Source organism: Nelumbo nucifera, chromosome 4 (genome assembly GCF_055504915.1).
Source record: "Nelumbo nucifera cultivar China Antique chromosome 4, China Antique-T2T, whole genome shotgun sequence".
Classification (NCBI taxonomy): domain Eukaryota; kingdom Viridiplantae; phylum Streptophyta; class Magnoliopsida; order Proteales; family Nelumbonaceae; genus Nelumbo; species Nelumbo nucifera.
The window spans coordinates 9738311-9757405 of NC_142652.1; the positions used below are offsets into that span (position 1 = coordinate 9738311).

The 19095-nt window shown below is 35.3% G+C and overlaps 2 protein-coding genes across 2 annotated transcripts; both read left to right on the forward strand.

The window, feature by feature from the left end:
* The first annotated feature begins 892 nt into the window (after positions 1-892).
* Positions 893-5625, forward strand: LOC104591452 (NAD(P)-binding Rossmann-fold superfamily protein). Its single transcript, XM_010250289.3, has 8 exons — positions 893-1147; positions 2343-2574; positions 2778-2857; positions 3786-3939; positions 4364-4442; positions 4535-4622; positions 5197-5243; positions 5354-5625. Exons 1-8 carry the CDS (start codon positions 1018-1020, stop codon positions 5534-5536), a joined length of 993 nt encoding a protein of 330 aa, XP_010248591.1. The 5' UTR covers positions 893-1017; the 3' UTR covers positions 5537-5625.
* A 7652-nt stretch (positions 5626-13277) lies between these two features.
* On the forward strand, positions 13278-18997 carry LOC104591450 (short-chain dehydrogenase TIC 32 B, chloroplastic-like). Its single transcript, XM_010250285.3, has 8 exons — positions 13278-13428; positions 14086-14317; positions 14521-14600; positions 15163-15316; positions 16787-16865; positions 16946-17033; positions 17679-17725; positions 17829-18997. The coding sequence occupies exons 1-8, from the start codon at positions 13290-13292 to the stop codon at positions 18009-18011; spliced, it is 1002 nt and encodes a 333-aa protein (XP_010248587.1). The 5' UTR covers positions 13278-13289; the 3' UTR covers positions 18012-18997.
* Positions 18998-19095: the final 98 nt, after the last annotated feature.

Genomic DNA, 19095 nt, shown 5'->3' on the forward strand with positions numbered 1-19095 from the left:
CTTTATGCTTTTAGGCTTTACAAAACAGAAACCCTAACCCTGAAACTTATCCAAACACCTTATTATCCCTAAAAGCAATCTTGGGAGTATCACATTTTTCTCACAATGAGAGAGAATGATTTGATTCTGATTCATGCGAGAATCGTTTGATTGATGGACGGATTCAGTTCCAGATGTAGTTGAACAACACTTTGATTAATGGGGTTTAATTTGATAAAAAGCTCCATTTGAGCAATGCATTTGAGTTGATGGTGGAAGAAATGCACTATAACATCATAAATGATAGCATGATGCGCCAATCCATGGCCCCACATACTGCAAACTCAATCACTGCAGCGCATATATAGTCCATCCCATCATCAACCATGATTTACATGGCAGAACTTGATCAATATGCTCTGAGTTGTGCAATGTTTGATTAGCTCCTGATCATCTACGTACGTCAGTGGCAATAGCATATAGATCAATGGGTAGGTGGTGCATCGTGTGTGTGTAGCAACATACACTGGATCACTAGTGTTGATCCTCCCCTCTTGAATCTTAAAATGTGAGATTTTCATTTCTCTCATCATTTAAAAGGCTACAGGTAAAAGAATTTGTGGCACTGCCAGTGCCAGCAAGGCAGCGAAGAAGAGACTTTCTGCTCCTTTTAATCAACACTATTAACGGTGGATGGCAAGGCCACGCGTCCTTATTTTGAAAAATTTTGTCTTTTCAATGACGTGGCTTTAAGATCGACCATGAATAAACAAAGCATTTCCTCTTTTTTATAAAAGGAGCTCAGCACCAACGGCGAATCGAAATCCAGACGATAAAAAGGTAAACAAATTGAAAGCGAAAATTTTGACAACAACAAATAAGAAAATTTAGATTAGACATGGTAAAGATAAGTTGATTACTGAGTGAGTGGGTTCCTATATATATACAGATGGTGCTATAATTCACTGAGCAAGAGCCTTGTGCTACTTCGTCTCAGAGTTTCTCTTGCTTTGTGACGCTCAGAAGTTGCTGCACTCCATGAAGGAAACACTGAGGTATTTAGCAGGTGTCGCAGGTCCAAGTGGTTTTGGATCGAACTCAACTGCTGAGAAAGTTACAGAAGATTGTTCTTCCTTAGTTCCTTCTCAGCTTACAGCAATAATCACTGGTTAGTACAGAGGACTCTTTTTGAAGAGCTAAAGCAATGAAATTTCACAGTAATTGTTTCAATATTATTCTTCTTCTTTGCTTTTAAATATACTTGATATGTGCTTCCATCCCATGCAGATTGTACTAGTTCAGTTAGCTCTGAGCTGATTTTCTTTTCTTTTCTTATCTGGTTTGGTTTCAAGCACAGAATTGTGGAGCTTGTATTCAGTTTTTCTTCCAGAATTTCGAGTATAAGTTGACAGTTCTATCTTGCTTTTCTTCAAAGAATTAAGGCAGATATCTTCTTCTTCTTCTTCTTCTCCTTCTCCTTCTCCTTCTTCTTCTTGGATTGGTTTCAAATCTGATGTATGGATTGAACCCATTTAATGTATTGCACGGTTTTCGGGAAAAGATATGCATTTGTAAGAAATATATATAAATAAAGGGGTGAATATACTTCTTCTTGTTAAAGGTACATTCCCACAGTTGTTGCGAGACATGCTTCAGCTTTTTGAATAGTTTCCTCCAATTCGTCCAACCCAGATAACTACTGTCCTCTACACTTATAAACTAATCATGTAATTTATATTTGAGATTTTGTAGACTTTGTTCCACTAATTTATTCTTCCATGGGTCTATAATATTTGTTTAAGCTAAAGTTCCTTTCTTTTTTAATTTTTAATAAAACATTCTTGTCTTTTCTTGGGTTACTTCTTCAGAATTTTTCTGTACAATAATAGTCATGCTTTCGTTCTTTCTTCTTCTTTCAACAACCCATTTGGCTTATGCCTGACAACAACCTCGTGGATATCTCAAGAAATTTTCATGCTTTATTTTTCTGGAAAAAAAACAAATAAAATAAGAGATAGATTGAGTATTTCTTAACCTCATGTACTTTTGTTTTGATAGAATTGGGTGGGTGGACGACCCACTTGATTTTTTTCCTGGATGCTCTGTAATTAGTTGAGATTTTGTTTTCTTAATATATTTTCTGTTTTGATAAGACCATGATTCACTAACAAGTTGATGACTGGTTATTTTTCTGAATTGATTCTGCGGTTGCTCCATAAACATAGAAACAGAACTTAAAAAAAAAGAAAGGCAATTATCAGTGATTTCTGAATTTTCAATTGCAATTGTAAGAGGCTAAGAGCTTTATTGATGATCTTGGTGAAATTAATCCTCTAATTCTGCTTTGTGCTTTGTGGTAAAAGGGGCAACATCTGGTATTGGAGCTGAAACGGCAAGAGTATTAGCAAAGAGAGGGATAAGGGTTGTAATTGCAGCAAGGGACCTAAAGAAAGGGGGTGAAGTGAAGGAGAGGATCCAAAAGGAGAGCCCCCGAGCTGAAATTGTGTTGTTAGAGATTAATCTTAGCTCATTTGCTTCAATCAAGAGATTCTGCTCTCAGTTCCTTTCTCTAGGATTACCACTTAATATCCTCATGTGAGTCATACATATCCTTCTTCCAACCATTCTCATCTCTAAAAGACTCCAACTGAATTGAATTGTGGAGGGAAATAGAGTTTTGTTTCACATTAATTTATTAGCATTTTTTCTTTTTTTGTGGTCACACTCACACCAGTGACACCACACTTATTAGTATTTCCAGTTGATACTGAAGTTATTCGACTAAAATTGCTTCGCAGAAACAATGCAGGGAAATACTCAAAAAATTTGGAATTCTCTGAAGACAAAATCGAGATGACTTTTGCTACAAATTACTTGGGTAAGCCCCTTACTTTCCTATCCCTTCTCTCTTAGAACTAGAACAACTTGGAAAGGAAAAAGAAAAAGAAAAAGAAAAAGAAAAAGAAGAAAAATAGCTTGGATATCTTTTCTCTTTAGGGCCAAGGTCATGCCAAGACATGGGATAAGACCTATTTGTCTTAGTGGTGACTGGAGATGAAGATGTGGTAGATACCTTTTCTGTTGGGGGCCCAACAGCCTAGGCTGTTTGAAACGTTTTTGGGCCTGTTTGTCCTTGTGGTCAAAGGAATATTAAGTGCAATTAGTCTTTTACCCTACAACTATGGTAACGTGTCAAGTCCAAAAAGCATTCTGAAGATGTGCCACGGGATGGCCCATCCAGAAAATAGGCCATGCTTTCGTTAAGCCAATGGACCCCCAGCCTGGGGGCTCCAGGTAAGATTTGAAGTTAGAAAACTCCAGGCAGTAAAAGTCAAGATAGAGCAAGGTGAGATCAACCATCAACCCTGAACCCCACAACCTTTTACCTCAAGATGGACTTAAGTACTTGTGGCAAAAAATAATGGCTGGTCCCATACTCCCTTTACACCAGCTTTAGGTATGATTGTATGAACACTTGGGAGTTCGGACTTCGGACCATGGTGTGGGCTCAGTGAAAATCTGGGCCGTAGATCATAATAAATCGGTCCAGCCAACACCCGCTACAAGCCTGGTTCATAGACCATAGCTAACGTTGGGTGTGTACTCTGTAGATGAGCGTGGTTGACAAAAATTGCAGGCTTGAGAAACACTACACTCGCATTAGTTAATAGTTAGTACTTAGTACCCCTCTTCGAAAAGAGTTTCATTTCTTCTCTTCTGTATAAAAGACTAAAGAACGTTCTATCTTTCTTCTTTTACTTTTGCTTTAGCCTTTATTGACTATATTGTTTCACTATATTTGGCAGGACATTATTTATTGACTGAAATGCTATTAGAGAAATTGGTAGAAACAGCAGCCCAGACAGGCACTGAAGGAAGAATAATCAACGTTTCTTCCGTAATTCACAGTTGGGTGAGGCGAGATGAATTTCGCTTCAGTGATATGCTTAATCCCAAAAAGTAATTTTCTTATCTTTCCATCTTTCTTTTCAAAAAGTAATTCGCTTCAGTGAGACTCACCGGCAGAATTCTATTAGGTTCGAGTTCAGCTCATTTATCAATCGATCCTATAAATTGGGTTTAAACTTGGTTCGAAACTCAATTAAAACCGAAACAAGCTGAGCTTTTTATGAGTCAATTTCAAATAGCTTGTAAAGAACTTGGCTCATGACCACTCCTACCTAGGCCTACATTTTTTTCTTAATATAATCCCCTTGATCCTACATTAATGTGCATTAGATGAAGATCATATTAGCGCCCCACATTCACATCATCATCTCAATGTGCATTAGAAACATAGATGTTCCCAATACACGGGTGGGAGGTATTGTGGGGCGCCAAAGTCCGAAAATGTTTACACTTGTATGTTTATGGCTTTATGCAGTTACAATGGAACGCGGGCATACGCTCAATCAAAATTGGCTAACATATTGCATGCAAAGGAAATGGCCAAGAAGCTCAACGTAAGCTCTCTTACATATTTTTTATTCGTTCTTCTTGCCACCGTTTTGGTGACACAGGAGTCAAAAGAAAAAGTGTTTCCTTTCTTTTACAGGCAAAGAATGCGAGAGTAACTATTAACGCAGTCCACCCCGGAATAGTCAAGACTGGGATTATCAGGGATCATAAGGGCTTCATCACAGGTATGACAAAAAGGGAAATGACGCTCAATTGTTTTTTAGTCTTGAAAGTAAGGATTTAAATTTCCGATCCCAACTGCTACTACTTTCGGGCCCAAGCTCATAACTTAATTGTCTGGAATTAAGATGTTAGCTAGTGAGATCTCTGAATAAGTTTTTACTCTCTAACATATCCTCTCACACAAAAGCCAAGTGTAGACAAGAACAGGTTCACCCATACCTTGTGCTGAAATTAATTAATTGTAATAGAGGAAATAAGGATCAAACACTAGACCACTTGATCAAACAAGTTTTGATACCATGCATCTCATGCAAGTAACTGTTTAACCTAAAAGCATAACTGTTAGGTGAGGCCCCTAAAATAGATTTTTATTCTTTAACAAAGAAAACTCAATAAACTAATTTATTTACTTCAATTGGTGACACCATTCCTACCTCATAGCAGGAAGCATACAAAGATAGAACCAAAAAACCATCAACATGAAGTTGATTTATTCAAGAATTTAAAGCATAGTTGTACTGTTTTGGTATCTGCTTAAACATGAAGGTTTAAAGGTTTGCACATTTTCTTTCACAGATTCAATCTTCTTTCTTGCATCAAAGTTGCTAAAGACAACATCTCAGGTTTGTTCCCAGCCATGTAATTTGCATCGAATTGCCTTTTCTCCTCCAAAATCCATGTTCTAAAGAACTTCAATTTTTTCCCTTTTCTTTCTCCTTTAATTTTTACCCAGGGTGCATCAACAACATGCTATGTTGCTCTGAGCCAACAAATAAATGGGGTGAATGGGAAGTATTTCACAGATTGCAATGAGAGTTACTGTTCAAGTCTAGCAAATGATCAGTCTGAAGCAAGAAGACTTTGGAAGCAAACCCATGCATTTATCCACAGAATATTATGCCAATCCACAATCTAAGGTGGCACTCTTCAAACAAAGTTCATAGTTGTAATGTACATACAGACATGTATATCAGCTTAATCAATACCAGAACTGTATCATTGGCATCAAACTAGGTATCAGCCAACACAATAATGCAAAAGTGAAAGAAACAGAAAAAAAATAAATAAATAACATCAACAAATACTAAATTTTGGCACAAGTATAATGGAAACCTCCAAGAAGGCTTACTCACCATTCAACAGCTAATCTACAATGTCAGTGATACAGTAAATCAAAGCAATTTTGTGGTCATAACTGAATGTTTTTCAAAACCTGGTAAATGAAGATAACCTTCATAAGTTTTTTTATCAATAACAGAGAATATTTTATCGAGTAATAAAGAATTGTAAGAGCATATCATCTCCCAACAGCTCTGGGAGCAATGGGCGGAAAGATAACAAACGGCCCAAGGCTGATTTACCTACTCAGAAAGACCATGAATCAAGTGTTAAATATTGGCATCTGGCCCTCGCAAACCCCAACCTAAATCAGACTTACCGGCCCCCATTCTGGTTAAATTCTCTGCTTATCTGTGGGCAGTCCTGGGGATCTGTCTGAATGATCAGTTCAGATTGGATGCTGAGTTTTGAGTTTTTTATTTTTTTATTCTTTTTATTTTTTGGCTCTTAAGAGGTATACAAGAGACACCAGAAGTATGATTGTGGCCAACTTAAACTACTTTATAGTCACTTTCAACCACAATCCCTCCCCATCATCTTCCGTAGGCAGGGGTGGAGCTTGGATTTTCTCTTCACGGGGACCAAAAACTAGTAAATATGGATGGGGGGCCAAAAGTTGGTAAACATGGATAGGGGGACCAGAATATAGGTGAGGTTTAATTGGGTACTATGGCAATTTTCAAAGTGGAGGTGCGGTGGGGGGTTTTCCGCCCCTATCCTTAAGCTAGTTTCTTTTAACCAAGGACTAAAGTATCAGTATCAGGTATTATATCGGATCACTCAGATACAAATACACTTTGAAAACACATGGATATGGATGAAAAATATGAATACCCAAAAAATGCATATAAATTCCATAAATATATTAATAACATTATTTTTAAGATCAAAATAGCCATAATATAATTAATGTATACATACATAGAAAATGTATATTCTAAAGGCATATGTGAAGAAATATACTACAACTAATACATTAGGATGCATAGAAATCATAAGTTCTTATTGATAATGTATCAATCAAGAATCTTGGAGCATATTATATATAATTTTTACAAATTAATACATGCACAAAGCTATTATTATGTTATTTTCTATTAAATTTCCAGGCACAAAACATATACAACTATTATATGTGAATTATTATATCAATTATTTTATAGCGGGATGTATAGAAATCATAAAATTTTATTGATAATGTATCAATCAAGAATCTTGGAACATATTATATATATATTTTTTACAAATTAATACATGCATAAAGCTATTTTTATGTTATTTTCTATTGAATTTCAAGGCACTAAACATATGCAACTATTATATTTGAATTATTATATCGATTTATTTTCTATTTTACTATTTTTAATTTTTAATATTAACTGAAAGTCAACTAAAAATTAATTCTCAAATGCTTAGTTAACAATATTTTTATTTTTGTAAACAATAAACACGCTATTATAAAATGTAATTAAAATTTCAATTAAGAATTTATAAAAATATATAATATTAACCTAAAATATATCAAATATATTAAATTTTCTAAGATACACATCATATGAAAATTCATAATTTTTAACTACTAAAATAATTATTTCATTATTAATATTTTTATTTCCATAAATTTTGAGATAAAAAAACCATTTTTTGATATAAATGTAGATTAATGGATTTGACAAATTCAATTTATATTATATTCTCAAGGTTTTTGTAAATAATATTTTTACTTTTATAAATAATATATATACTTTTATTTAGTTCAAATTAAAATATTAATTAATAATTAAAAAATTAAGATACATATCTTGTTCAAATTTATAAATATTAAGTACTAAAATAATTATTCTATTATTAATATCTTTATTCATATAAATTTCTTGAGATTAAACAATTTTTTGATATAAATGTGGATTTAAGAAATTATTTATTCTATTAGTTTATTAAATATTAGTTTTGAATATTATTTTTCTATTTCGCTGGAATTGTTAAACACAAATGTATGTTATTTGTCCGTATTACATGTGGACACTAGCATGAGAAAATGTTATTTTATTTCATTTATTTTTATAAGGTGAAAGGTGGCCTAGTGGATCAATGGCGTGGTTAAGGCTTTAATGTTTGATGATTTGCGTTTGAATAATTTCAGTCACATTTTTTACAAATAAATACGCGAGAAACACATTAATCAATATTGCCCAGTGTGTATCGGCTGATACAACACGATATAGGCCAATACGAATGCGTATTGCTCTGATTCATGTGATTCAAGGGATATGAGTTTAGTCGTTGTGCATCCCGTATCCTCTTTGGCCGATACCAATATGATACATCTCATATCGGACATATCGTATCAATATTTGAATCCTTGCTTTCAATGCACTGTTCAACCTTAAAGCTTAAGCTCTTAGGTGTGATCATTGAATAGGTTTTTATTCTCTAACATGTCTCTCACATGAAAGTGTGGACAAACAAAGGCCCACCCATACCTTGTGCTGAAATTTAATTAATTATAATGAGTGCGATAAGGATAAAAATTCAACCACTTGGCCAATAGGCTCTGATACCATTGCCATTTCAATAAACCATTCAACTTAAAAGCTTAAGCTGTTAGATGAGGTCCTCTAATAGGTTTTTATTATCTTACAATTTCAACTTTCAACCCTTGTAAAATTTCTGAATTTTGGTTGTGTTTGGTTGCAATGCAAATTTATTTGCACTGATGCAATGGGTGTAAATTTTAATTTCTTTTTCTTTTTAAAATTTACCTTACTTTGTTTGATTGCCGTACAAATGAAGTAAAATAAGACCTAAAACAGAATAAAATAAAATCCAAAACAAAATTAAATTAAATCAAAATTTGCATTGTTTTTTCATTTACACTCCCATACATTTGTACTAGTAGAAAAGAAAATTGCACTGCAATCAAATACAACTTTAGCTCTTACTAAGTTGCCAACCCCTGCAGGCCCTGCTGCATCAGAGTAATTCATCAAATCTTACCATTATATCTCTATACACCTGCACTACAACCTACTGGCCTGGGTTCCATAGGGAACTACCTCAAAATTTAGTTTAATAAAAGCCAGAGATAGCGCTATTCAAGAGGAGAAAAACTAACCTCCTTAATCTGCCCTCTCATGATGGAATAATTAAACCAGTACTCACATTCATCTAGACGATTAAGAATGATCAGCATTCTCGCATTCATTCAGAAGGAAAATTGCTGAAGAATTGATCTTTCCTTTTTATCGGGTAAATGAGGTAGTAGTAACACACTAACACTTACCCCCCCAAACTTTCCTTCATTTACAACAAAGATTCTTATCTTACCCATTTTGTAAAAAGCTGATAAAATATAACAAACAATATAAAATAAAAGTTCACGGTAGGTCTTTGTTAGAAAGGAAAGTTTCGGGGGGCGGATTAAGTACAGGGTGATATTTGTGAGCAACAAAAACTGAAAAACGGAACCAAGCAAAAAAAGTCGATCAAAACCAAACAAAAAATCTGGTTAATTGAATTGGTCGATTTGGTATTTTTAAAGAATCGAAGGTAGCAGTTTGATTTCGGTTAAACAATATAAAAAACAGGTGGTTAACCGAACTGATCAGTATACATATATTTTTATATATATTATATATATATATATATATTTTTTGTATTTTCTATATATTATAAATTAATAAATATGCATTATATATAAACATATATATTTATAATATATAATTTATTATTTATTATTTAAAATATAGTATTATATATATTTATATTCTTATTATATATTTATATGTTTTTTATAATATATATTATAAATATAAAAAATTGAAAAACTGACAAACTGAACCAATGGCTAATTGAATCGGTTAACCAATCGGCTCCAGTTCGGTTTCGGTTACCGATTTCACCAGTTCGGTTAACCAAACCATGAGCAACCTTAGCGAGCCTAGATTTGCTCCTCATAGGGCACTCCTCACACCGACCTCACAGCATATCCTAATTGGAACAGGATCTGCTCCTCACACATGGGCACCTCATAGGCACATCCACCGTGCATTGGGAACATTTCCCGTGAATAATAACTTATAAGTACAAGAGATGTTCCCAATGCATGGTAAGATGTGCATGTGAGGCGCCCTGTGTGAGGAGTAGATCCAGTCATGCATTGGGAACATTTCCCTTGTATTTATTATTGTTTGGGAGATTGTGCTTTCAACCTGTCATTGATCCAACTAGTTGAACTGTTTGACTTGTCACCCAACCAAGGTTTCGTGTCTGGTTCAGTCAAAACCTATCAGACAATAAAAAACTAACCGTTGACTTGGTCAAGAACCGTCCAACCCGCCCACTGGGTTGTAGGTTGCACTCTCAATGCATGCAAACTTTTGGAGGCCATAATCTTTTTGTTGATGTCCAATTGGGATGATTTTTTTTTGTTTTTTGATTTTGGGTAAATTTTCAAGATCTATGTGTTCCAAGGAGCCATAGGCACCTTGCCCCACTATTTTTGCGAAAAAATTTGTCCTTAAATTATAATTTTAATATTTTTATAAATTAAAAATTAAAAACATAAATTAAATATAAAAAATACATATAACATATCTAAAACATAATTATATATTATATTATTTATTGATAAAATATATATTTATACACATATATATATAGCTGAGGCTTAGGGTTAAATAAGGCAATAAGGCAATAAGGCTTTCACTTGTGTTGGGGTTATATATGTAACAGTCAATGTTACCCAAATCCTCTAGTGAAAAGCATGTCAACCCCTGCGATTACCCATGGTTCGAATTACAACCCTTAATGGGTTTGGGGAGGGCTACTCCTGTGCTTGTTGTATAATCCTTCCAAAAATAAATAAATAAATGGCATCTGAATATAAAATCAGTTTGCTTAACAACTAAAACGGCAATTGGCAACTAACGATTAGTAATTAACTTGTTATTTTCTTCCTTAATATAAACCATTTTTCTTTTTGGCCCCATTTGCTTTTCAGTAAGTTATTTGTCTGAGTAAATGCACTTACCCGGGTAATAAGTGCATTTATCCATGTTCTTTTATTTCTCATGTAAATAAAGCAATGACCAACTTCCCCCATTCAAGTGTTGGCAATTTTCCCCCAAATGGGGAAGTTATTTACCCACCTAGGAGATGGGGGGTAAGTGATACACAAGAAAATAAACTTTCCCTAGACCCCCCACATAAATTTGAAAAAAAAGAACATAGGGTTTTTGGTTAATGGGAATCAAAATCCCATTGACCAACTTCCCCCTCTCAAAATCCACTAAAAGAACACCCCCTTTAAGATACCATGGCTCATAGCAAGTTGGTGAATGATCTATGTTATTGGCTCCTTGTGTGTATTAAAAACAGAATTCGGAGTTGGGACCATCTCCGACATCGCTTCTTTCTAAGTTCAGACGTCCACACAAAGCCGATAGGCTTTGATATCATTAGGCCAATAGAGGTCAGACGATCCTCACATTGCTGGTCTGAATCAAAAGGATTTGGGACCAATACATTTCATCAAACTAGTAAATATGTATATGTATTTTCATGTGACAGTATCTCTAAGATAAATCTATTTATAACTTATGAACACTTTTTGAACAATTTTAAGTGGATAGTTTTTGGATAGCTATGAGTGGGCAGTTTCTAAAATGATAGTAAATGACATATATGCCCTCTTTATGCCCATTGTATATTTAGACAAGGGGGATATAAAACATCCTATGAAAATTCCAGAAAGAACGGGCTCTTTTATAAGTAGTATAAATATAATTGTGGGGTCTTCTTTTGAACAACTGGACCCACCACTCATCCACGTGGCTCAGTGAATAATTCCAGTACTCACCAAATGTTGGATTATGGTCAATCGTCCTCCAACCAATGTTTTAAAAAACGACTCGGAACTGGAATTGAAACCGTTCTGACCACTGGTTTCCAGGTTGGTGGTTTAACCATCCGGTCTGAATGGATGGTCCGTTATGACAAAATAAATTAAAAAAATAAAAAATAAGTAAAATTTAAAAAATGGTCAAAAACTATTGAATGGATCAATGGTTTGACCACTTGAGTCAATGATTCATTGACCAATTCGTCAAAGACTCAAAAGGAGATGGTACGGTTAAATTAAATCAGGCGCCAAAAGAAGAAGAAAAAGGAAAATACAAATTTAGAGAATCGTTACTGTCAAGCATGCATAAATATGTTAAAAAGAATAATCTTATAGCATATGAAAATGAAATGCAAGTTGTAACCACGTAATCCCCTCCTTTGTATTGGCATGCTTGTTTCCTCTATGACCTAAGGTTCCACCTCCGGTTGATGATTTCAGTTTTCATGAGATCATAGGATCATGAGGTTATTTTAAAATTTTTAATTAAATAATAATAAAAAAGAACGATAAAAGTCAGGTAACAATCGTTGTCCAAGCATTAATGAGATAATTATTAGATGCGTAATAATACAAAAATAAGAATAAAATATCACTATAAACCGACCCATCTAATTTAATTTGACTCAAGTTGGTTGGTTTATTCATTATACTAACCTAATTAAGAGATCGGGTCAGTTTCAATTTGGCTGTGTATAAATCGATCAGATTCAACTTAATTTGATATTATATATAATTAAATTTAAAAATAAAAAAAATATTTTAAATAATACTATTATAATTATTAATTAGATATATTGTTTTAATTTTTTTATCCAATCAAACCATATGTTTTCTAGTTTAACAAATTAGTTTTTAATTGTCTTTTGAATCAATCAACTAAACAAATATGAATTGAGTTGATTGGCTTTCATTAATAGTAGTCAGTCAATTTCGGATTGGCCGATTCCTTAATCCCATTACGTCGGTTCAGTTGGTCAAACAAACTGCAACCAAACAATCTAAATTTTAATGAATAATTAATTAAAATTTAATAATTTCCAACGAAGAAGCAATGCGAATCCAAACTACCAACCACAACCCATTTGACTTCCTCTGGTTATGGCATGTTCATGAATGAGACACAGAATAATCTGATTCATGCGAATGGCTTGATTGATGAATGAGCCTTCATGGATACAACCCATCATCAACCATGATTACAACCCATCAACCCACCATACTTGTTGAATGTCTAATTAGCTCATGATCATATCTACCTCAATGAGACAATGACAATAGCATATATGAATCAACGGGTAATGTGCACTTAGTGTGTGTAGAGAGAGGCATAAACAGGATCACTAGCGTTGATCGTGAGGTTTCATCGAAGGCCACGCCTCCTTATTATACTTTTCCATGACGTGGCTCTAATATCGACCGTGAATGGGACCGTTTCCTCTTTCACAAAAGCAGCCAAAGTCAACTTGCTGTTGCCCGGTTGTCCCCCACAAATCAAAATCCGAATGAAAAAAAAAAAAGTAAAACAAAAGCGAAAATTTCGCAACAACAAATAAGTGAAAATAACATGGAGAAGATGGTATATATGGTGTTATAATCCACCTAGCTGGTATCTTGTGCTACTTGGCCTCAGAGTTTGTCTTGCATTATGACTTCCATGAAGGAAATATTAAGGTATTTAGCAGGTGTCGCAGGTCCAAGTGGTTTTGGATCGAATTCAACTGCTGAACAAGTTACTGAAGATTGTTCTTGCTTAGTTCCTTCTCAGCTTACAGCAATAATCACTGGTTAGTACAGAGGATTCATTTAGAGGAATTTCAACAGTAATTTTTTTCAATATTGTTCTTGTTTGTTTTTAAATATGCTTGATATGTGCTTGGATGCGGATTGCATCAGTTCAGTTAGTTCTGAGCTGATTTTTCTTTCTTTTTTTCTTTTCTTAGTACAGAAGAATTTTGGAGTTGATCAGTTGATATTTAGTTTTTCTTCCAGAATTTTGAATGTAAGTTAATAACATTGCTATCATGGTTTCTTCTGCTTGGTTCAAAATTTCAAACCTAAAGGATGGGTTAATTCTACGGATGCCAACGAGTTGGCTTAGGTACAGCGTACAGGTTTGCCTCGATCCTATTCGGGCCCCCAATATTCCCACCCGACCCGACCCGACCCGATGAAGCTGCATTTCTAATAACACATTTTGAAAACTTAAAAGCCACTTATTCATTTATACGTTCTGATGTGGCACTTCCTTCAAGGGTGAAAAAAAAAATCAAAGTAAACATGACAATAAATCATTAGACCTTGAGGCTATGGTGTTAGAAGTCAAAGCAAATTACAAGAATACCCTAACCTGACAGGGTGTCAATGTGCTGTTCAATTTGCAATTGTTATGAACTTTCTTGATGAACATCGTACTAATTCTGCTTTGTGCTTTGTGGTAAAAGGGGCAACATCTGGTATTGGAGCTGAAACGGCAAGAGTATTAGCAAAGAGAGGGATAAGGGTTGTAATTGCAGCAAGGGACCTAAAGAAAGGGGGTGAAGTGAAGGAGAGGATCCAAAAGGAGAGCCCCCGAGCTGAAATTGTGTTGTTAGAGATTAATCTTAGCTCATTTGCTTCAATCAAGAGATTCTGCTCTCAGTTCCTTTCTCTAGGATTACCACTTAATATCCTCATGTGAGTCATAAATATCCTTCTTCCAACCATTCTCATCTCTAAAGGACTCCAACTGAATTGAATTGTGGAGGGAAATAGAGTTTTGTTTCACATTAATTTATTAGCATTTTTTCTTTTTTTGTGGTCACACTCACACCAGTGACACCACACTTATTAGTATTTCCAGTTGATACTGAAGTTATTCGATTAAAATTGCTTCGCAGAAACAATGCAGGGAAATACTCAAAAAATTTGGAATTCTCTGAAGACAAAATCGAGATGACTTTTGCCACAAATTACTTGGGTAAGCCCCTTACTTTCCTATCCCTTCTCTCTTGGAACTAGAACAAGTTGAGAGGGAAAAGATTAATGTTAAAAGAAGAAGAAGAAGAGCTTAGATATCTTTACCGTTTAGAGCCAAGGTCCTGCTAAGACATTGGACAGGACCTATTTGTCTTAGCGGTGACTGAAGATGTGCCACGAGATGGTCCATCCATGAAATTAGGCCATGTTTTAGTTACCCCAATGGACCCCTAGCCCTAGGCGTAAGATACGAAGTTAGAACTCCAGGCAGTAAAGTCCACGATAACCCTGAATCCCACAACCTTTAACTCAAGATGGGCTTAAGTGCTTGTGGCAAAAGATATGGACCCGTCCCAATATTTGGGCATAGGCCATAGTCCAAATTAATACTTCCGGGCCATGTTGTGGGCTAAGTCAGAATCTAGGCCATGGATGTTTACATAATAAATCGGTCCAGACAACACCCACTCCCGACCAGTTCCATTGCTAACGTTTGGTGTATTCTTCTTTTACTTTTTCGTTTTAGCCTTTATTGAATATATTATTTTATCATACTTTGGCAGGTCATTTTTTATTGATTGAAATGCTATTAGACAAAATGGAAGAAACAGCGACTCAGACAGACATTGAAGGAAGAATAATCAACGTTTCTTCCGTAATTCACAGCTGGGTGAGGCGAGATGAATTCTGCTTCAATGATATGCTGAATCCCAATAAGTAATTTTCTTATTTTAATCTTTCCTTCCAAAAAACCAAAGAAACAAATAAGGGAGCGTTCTTTTTTTGGATTTTGAGAGGGGGGGAAAGTTGGTCAATAGGATTTTTGTTTCCATTGGCCAAGAATTCCATGTTCTTTTTTCAGTTTTATGTGGGAACCAGAGAAAATTTACTTTCATGAGTATCACTTACCCAGGAAAGTGATGCCCATCTCCTAAGTGGGTAAATAACTTTCTCACATAGGGGGGAAGTTGTCAACACTTGAATGAGACAAAAAATGTCCCTTTTAATAATGGATTACTATGACTAAAATGGTCATTGCCTTATTTATTTAGGAAATAAAAGAACATGGATAAATGCACTTGCCTGGGTAAATGTTTCTTAGAAAAAACTTATCCAAGTAATTGCATTTACGCGAATAAGTAACTTACCAAAAAGCAAACGGGGCCTAAAAGTTAGAAAAAGTGAAGGGTCATTTCATTCCCCCCACCATATTTACAGCCAATATATCGTGTCCCAAGTCTCCATTACAAGCAGCCAAAGAAGTTGTCAACTAAGCCACAACTGATTAGTGATCCAACTAGTTACTCTATCACGAATTCCTTTGGATAATCAGACCATAGTTTTCATGGTATGGTAGCGAGAAAAGGAGCAAAAGGTCTACGTCATTTCAAGTTGCACACACACTCTTTTAGGTTACAACTGAAGAAACAAGGCTCAGTTTGGGAAGAATATTGTATTTGTAGTGTACATATTTGTGTTTTCACTGTTCCCAAATTGGAAAAAAATATAAATACAAATATGTAAAGTTTGAGAGGTCGCCCTGAGTTCAAAGCCCTATTAACTAGACCAATCCGAGGTATTCTAGGTCAATCTATGCGAGGTGCTACAAGCTGACTTGCCGAGGTGATTCACTTACTCAGCACCAAAGTGTCTTCTTAGATGCCATGTGTCATGATATTATTCAGAAGACCAAATTTCCCCTCATCAAGGTGCAATTTACACAATCGAAAACTCCTACCCACAAAAACCCTATCCACACACATAGGACATTACAGCTGTACATGGAGAACATCTCCATGAATGGTAACATATAAAGACAGGAAATGTTCTTGATGTGCAGATGTATTAAGTGGGTAGGAGATCCAAACACCAATTTACAACATAAAGTATAAGATCCAAGGCAGTTTCTCCGTTACTGCAGGACTACACCCCAAGGTGGAAAATTTTGGCTGTCTACATTTGACAGCCTAGGAATTTAGCAAGGCACTCCGTAGATGATACGTTAGTACATACGAACTCCATGCAACAACAGTGCTAGTGTATGGATTTATGTCACGAGGAGACGGCCTGTCGAAGAAGGGGCTGCCAAACTTGCTAGCAACTCAAAACAAGGCCTATAGCCAACGACCTAGTAGTTGCCATGATCATTTGGTATTGCTCAAACCTGGTGCTTGTATGTTCATGCAGTTTCAATGGAACCCGGGCATACGCTCAATCAAAATTGGCTAATATATTGCATGCAAAGGAAATTGCTAACAAGCTCAAGGTAAACTATACATATAGCCCTCGTTATTCTTTCCGTGTTTTGATGACACAGAAATCAAATGCCTCTCCTCTCTTTTACAGGCAAGGAATTCGAGAGTAACTATTAACGCAGTCCACCCGGGAATAGTGAAGACTGGGATTATGAGCGATCATAAGGGCTTTATCACAGGTATGAGTCGTTTGACAAAAGGGAAGTATAGTTTGGGGCTAAAGCTCATAACTAAGGGGATATTTGGTATCAGCGCCATAAGGCACCACATGCGCCAAGCATCGTTAAAAAAACATCATTTTTGGTGTTTTTTGATAAACAGTTCTCACGTAACTCGAGAACAACATTTATCTGCTAAATGGCTCAACCAAACAATAAATTCGGTTTCTGTTTAACGCCTACATGGCCTGAACTGGCACCATTGATTTGAAAAGCACCATCTAAGTTGTGGGGGTTTAAATTTAGAGACCATGCATTAAATCAAGAAAACCCACAAAAAGGCATAAATAAAGGAAAGGAAAATTGAACTAATTTATTCACTTCAATTGGTGAGACCATTGAAAAGTGACCATATTTTAGCATCTGAATCAATTGCATCAATCGACTGTTGCTACCCCATCATAGAAATTACATAAAGATAGAATTAATACCACCCTCAACAAGAAGTTGATTTCTTCAATAATTTAAAGCACAGGGAGGGGGGGTGTACTATTCTGTTATATGATTAGACATTAGTGTTTACAGATTCTCCTCTAGTTTTCTACTTAAACCAGAGATACAATTAAGCAACCAAATATCTGAATTTCTCAACATTTTCTTTCACAGATTTAATCTTCTTTCTTGCATCAAAGTTGCTAAAGACAACATCTCAGGTTTGTTCCAGGCCATGTAATTTGCATAAAATTGCCTATTCTCCTTCAAAGATCCATGTTCTAAACTAATTTCAATTTTTTTTCTCCTTTAATTTCTATACAGGGCGCATCAACAACGTGCTATGTTGCTCTGAGCCGACAAATAAATGGGGTGAATGGGAAATATTTTATTGACTGTAATGAGAGTCACTGTTCAAGTCTTGCAAATGATGAGTCTGAAGCAAAAAGACTTTGGGAGCAAACCCATGAATTTATCCACAGCATATTATGCCAATTGACAATCTAAGATGGCTCTCTTCAAACACAATTCACAGCTGTAACGTATTTGCATAATGCATATTCATGTAGTCGGACATGTATATTGGCTTAAGCAATATAAGAACTGTATCATTGACATCAGACTAGGTATCGGCCAACACAATAATGTAAAAGTGAACGAGTAATAAAAATAACATCAATAAATAGTAAGTTTTGACACAACTCACAAGTATTATGGAAACCTGCAAGAAGACCCAAGGCAATACTCACCATTGTGCAGGAAGATATGTAGCAAGTTGTACAAGGGCAAGATACACTATTCAACAGCTATAGTTTACAATGCAAATCATGGTAAATCAAAGCAATTTGGTGGTCAAAACTGAATGGTTTCCAAATTCAGGTAAATGAAGATAACTTTCATAACTTTTTTGATCAATAAAAGAATTAACGGATTGTAAAGGCATCCCATCTCCCAACAGCCCTGGGAGCAACGGGCAGAAAGATAACATCCCAAGGCACCTGGCCCTGGTAAACCCCAATCTAAATCAGACATTCAGACTTATTGGCCTTCATTGTATTTAAGCTATCAGCTTAACTATGAGCAGTCTTGGGGATCCATCTGAATGAGCAGTTCAGATTGGATGATGAGTTTTTGAGTTTCTTTTAACTCCTTTTAACTCTCAAGTATCTAAGAGACATCTCAGCAGCCAACCCTTTCTGGACCATAGTAAGCTAATCAAATATTACCATTATGATCTCTAAACACCTGTCCAACACCCTACTGACCTGGGTTCCATAGGGAACTACCATCAAAGTTTAGTTCCACCAAAGCCAGAGATTCAAGAAACAAAGGTTACATGTATTATGGGATAAAAACTAGCCACCATAAGCTGCCCTCTCATTATGTAATCAACCGATACTCACATTCATCTAGAGGATCAAAGATGATGACATTCTCTAAGCAGCAGAAGGGAAAGTGTTGATGAATTGAATCTTTTCCTTTTTATTTTTGTTAGTAATAGGTTGGATAATTAATGTTACACTTTTCTCTCTGAGATGTCCCTCCTCTTCAATGTGTCCATGTTCTCCATAGTACCTAAATCCACTGACAG

Coding starts and splice junctions, on each gene's coding strand:
- LOC104591452 (XM_010250289.3), top strand. CDS start 1,018: ATGAAGGAAACACTGAGGTATTTAGCAGGTGTCGCAGGTCCAAGTGGT. Junction 2,575..2,777: donor TTACCACTTAATATCCTCAT/GTGAGTCATACA, acceptor ATTGCTTCGCAG/AAACAATGCAGGGAAATACT. Junction 5,244..5,353: donor TGCTAAAGACAACATCTCAG/GTTTGTTCCCAG, acceptor ATTTTTACCCAG/GGTGCATCAACAACATGCTA.
- LOC104591450 (XM_010250285.3), top strand. CDS start 13,290: ATGACTTCCATGAAGGAAATATTAAGGTATTTAGCAGGTGTCGCAGGT. Junction 13,429..14,085: donor GCTTACAGCAATAATCACTG/GTTAGTACAGAG, acceptor TTGTGGTAAAAG/GGGCAACATCTGGTATTGGA. Junction 15,317..16,786: donor GATATGCTGAATCCCAATAA/GTAATTTTCTTA, acceptor ATGTTCATGCAG/TTTCAATGGAACCCGGGCAT.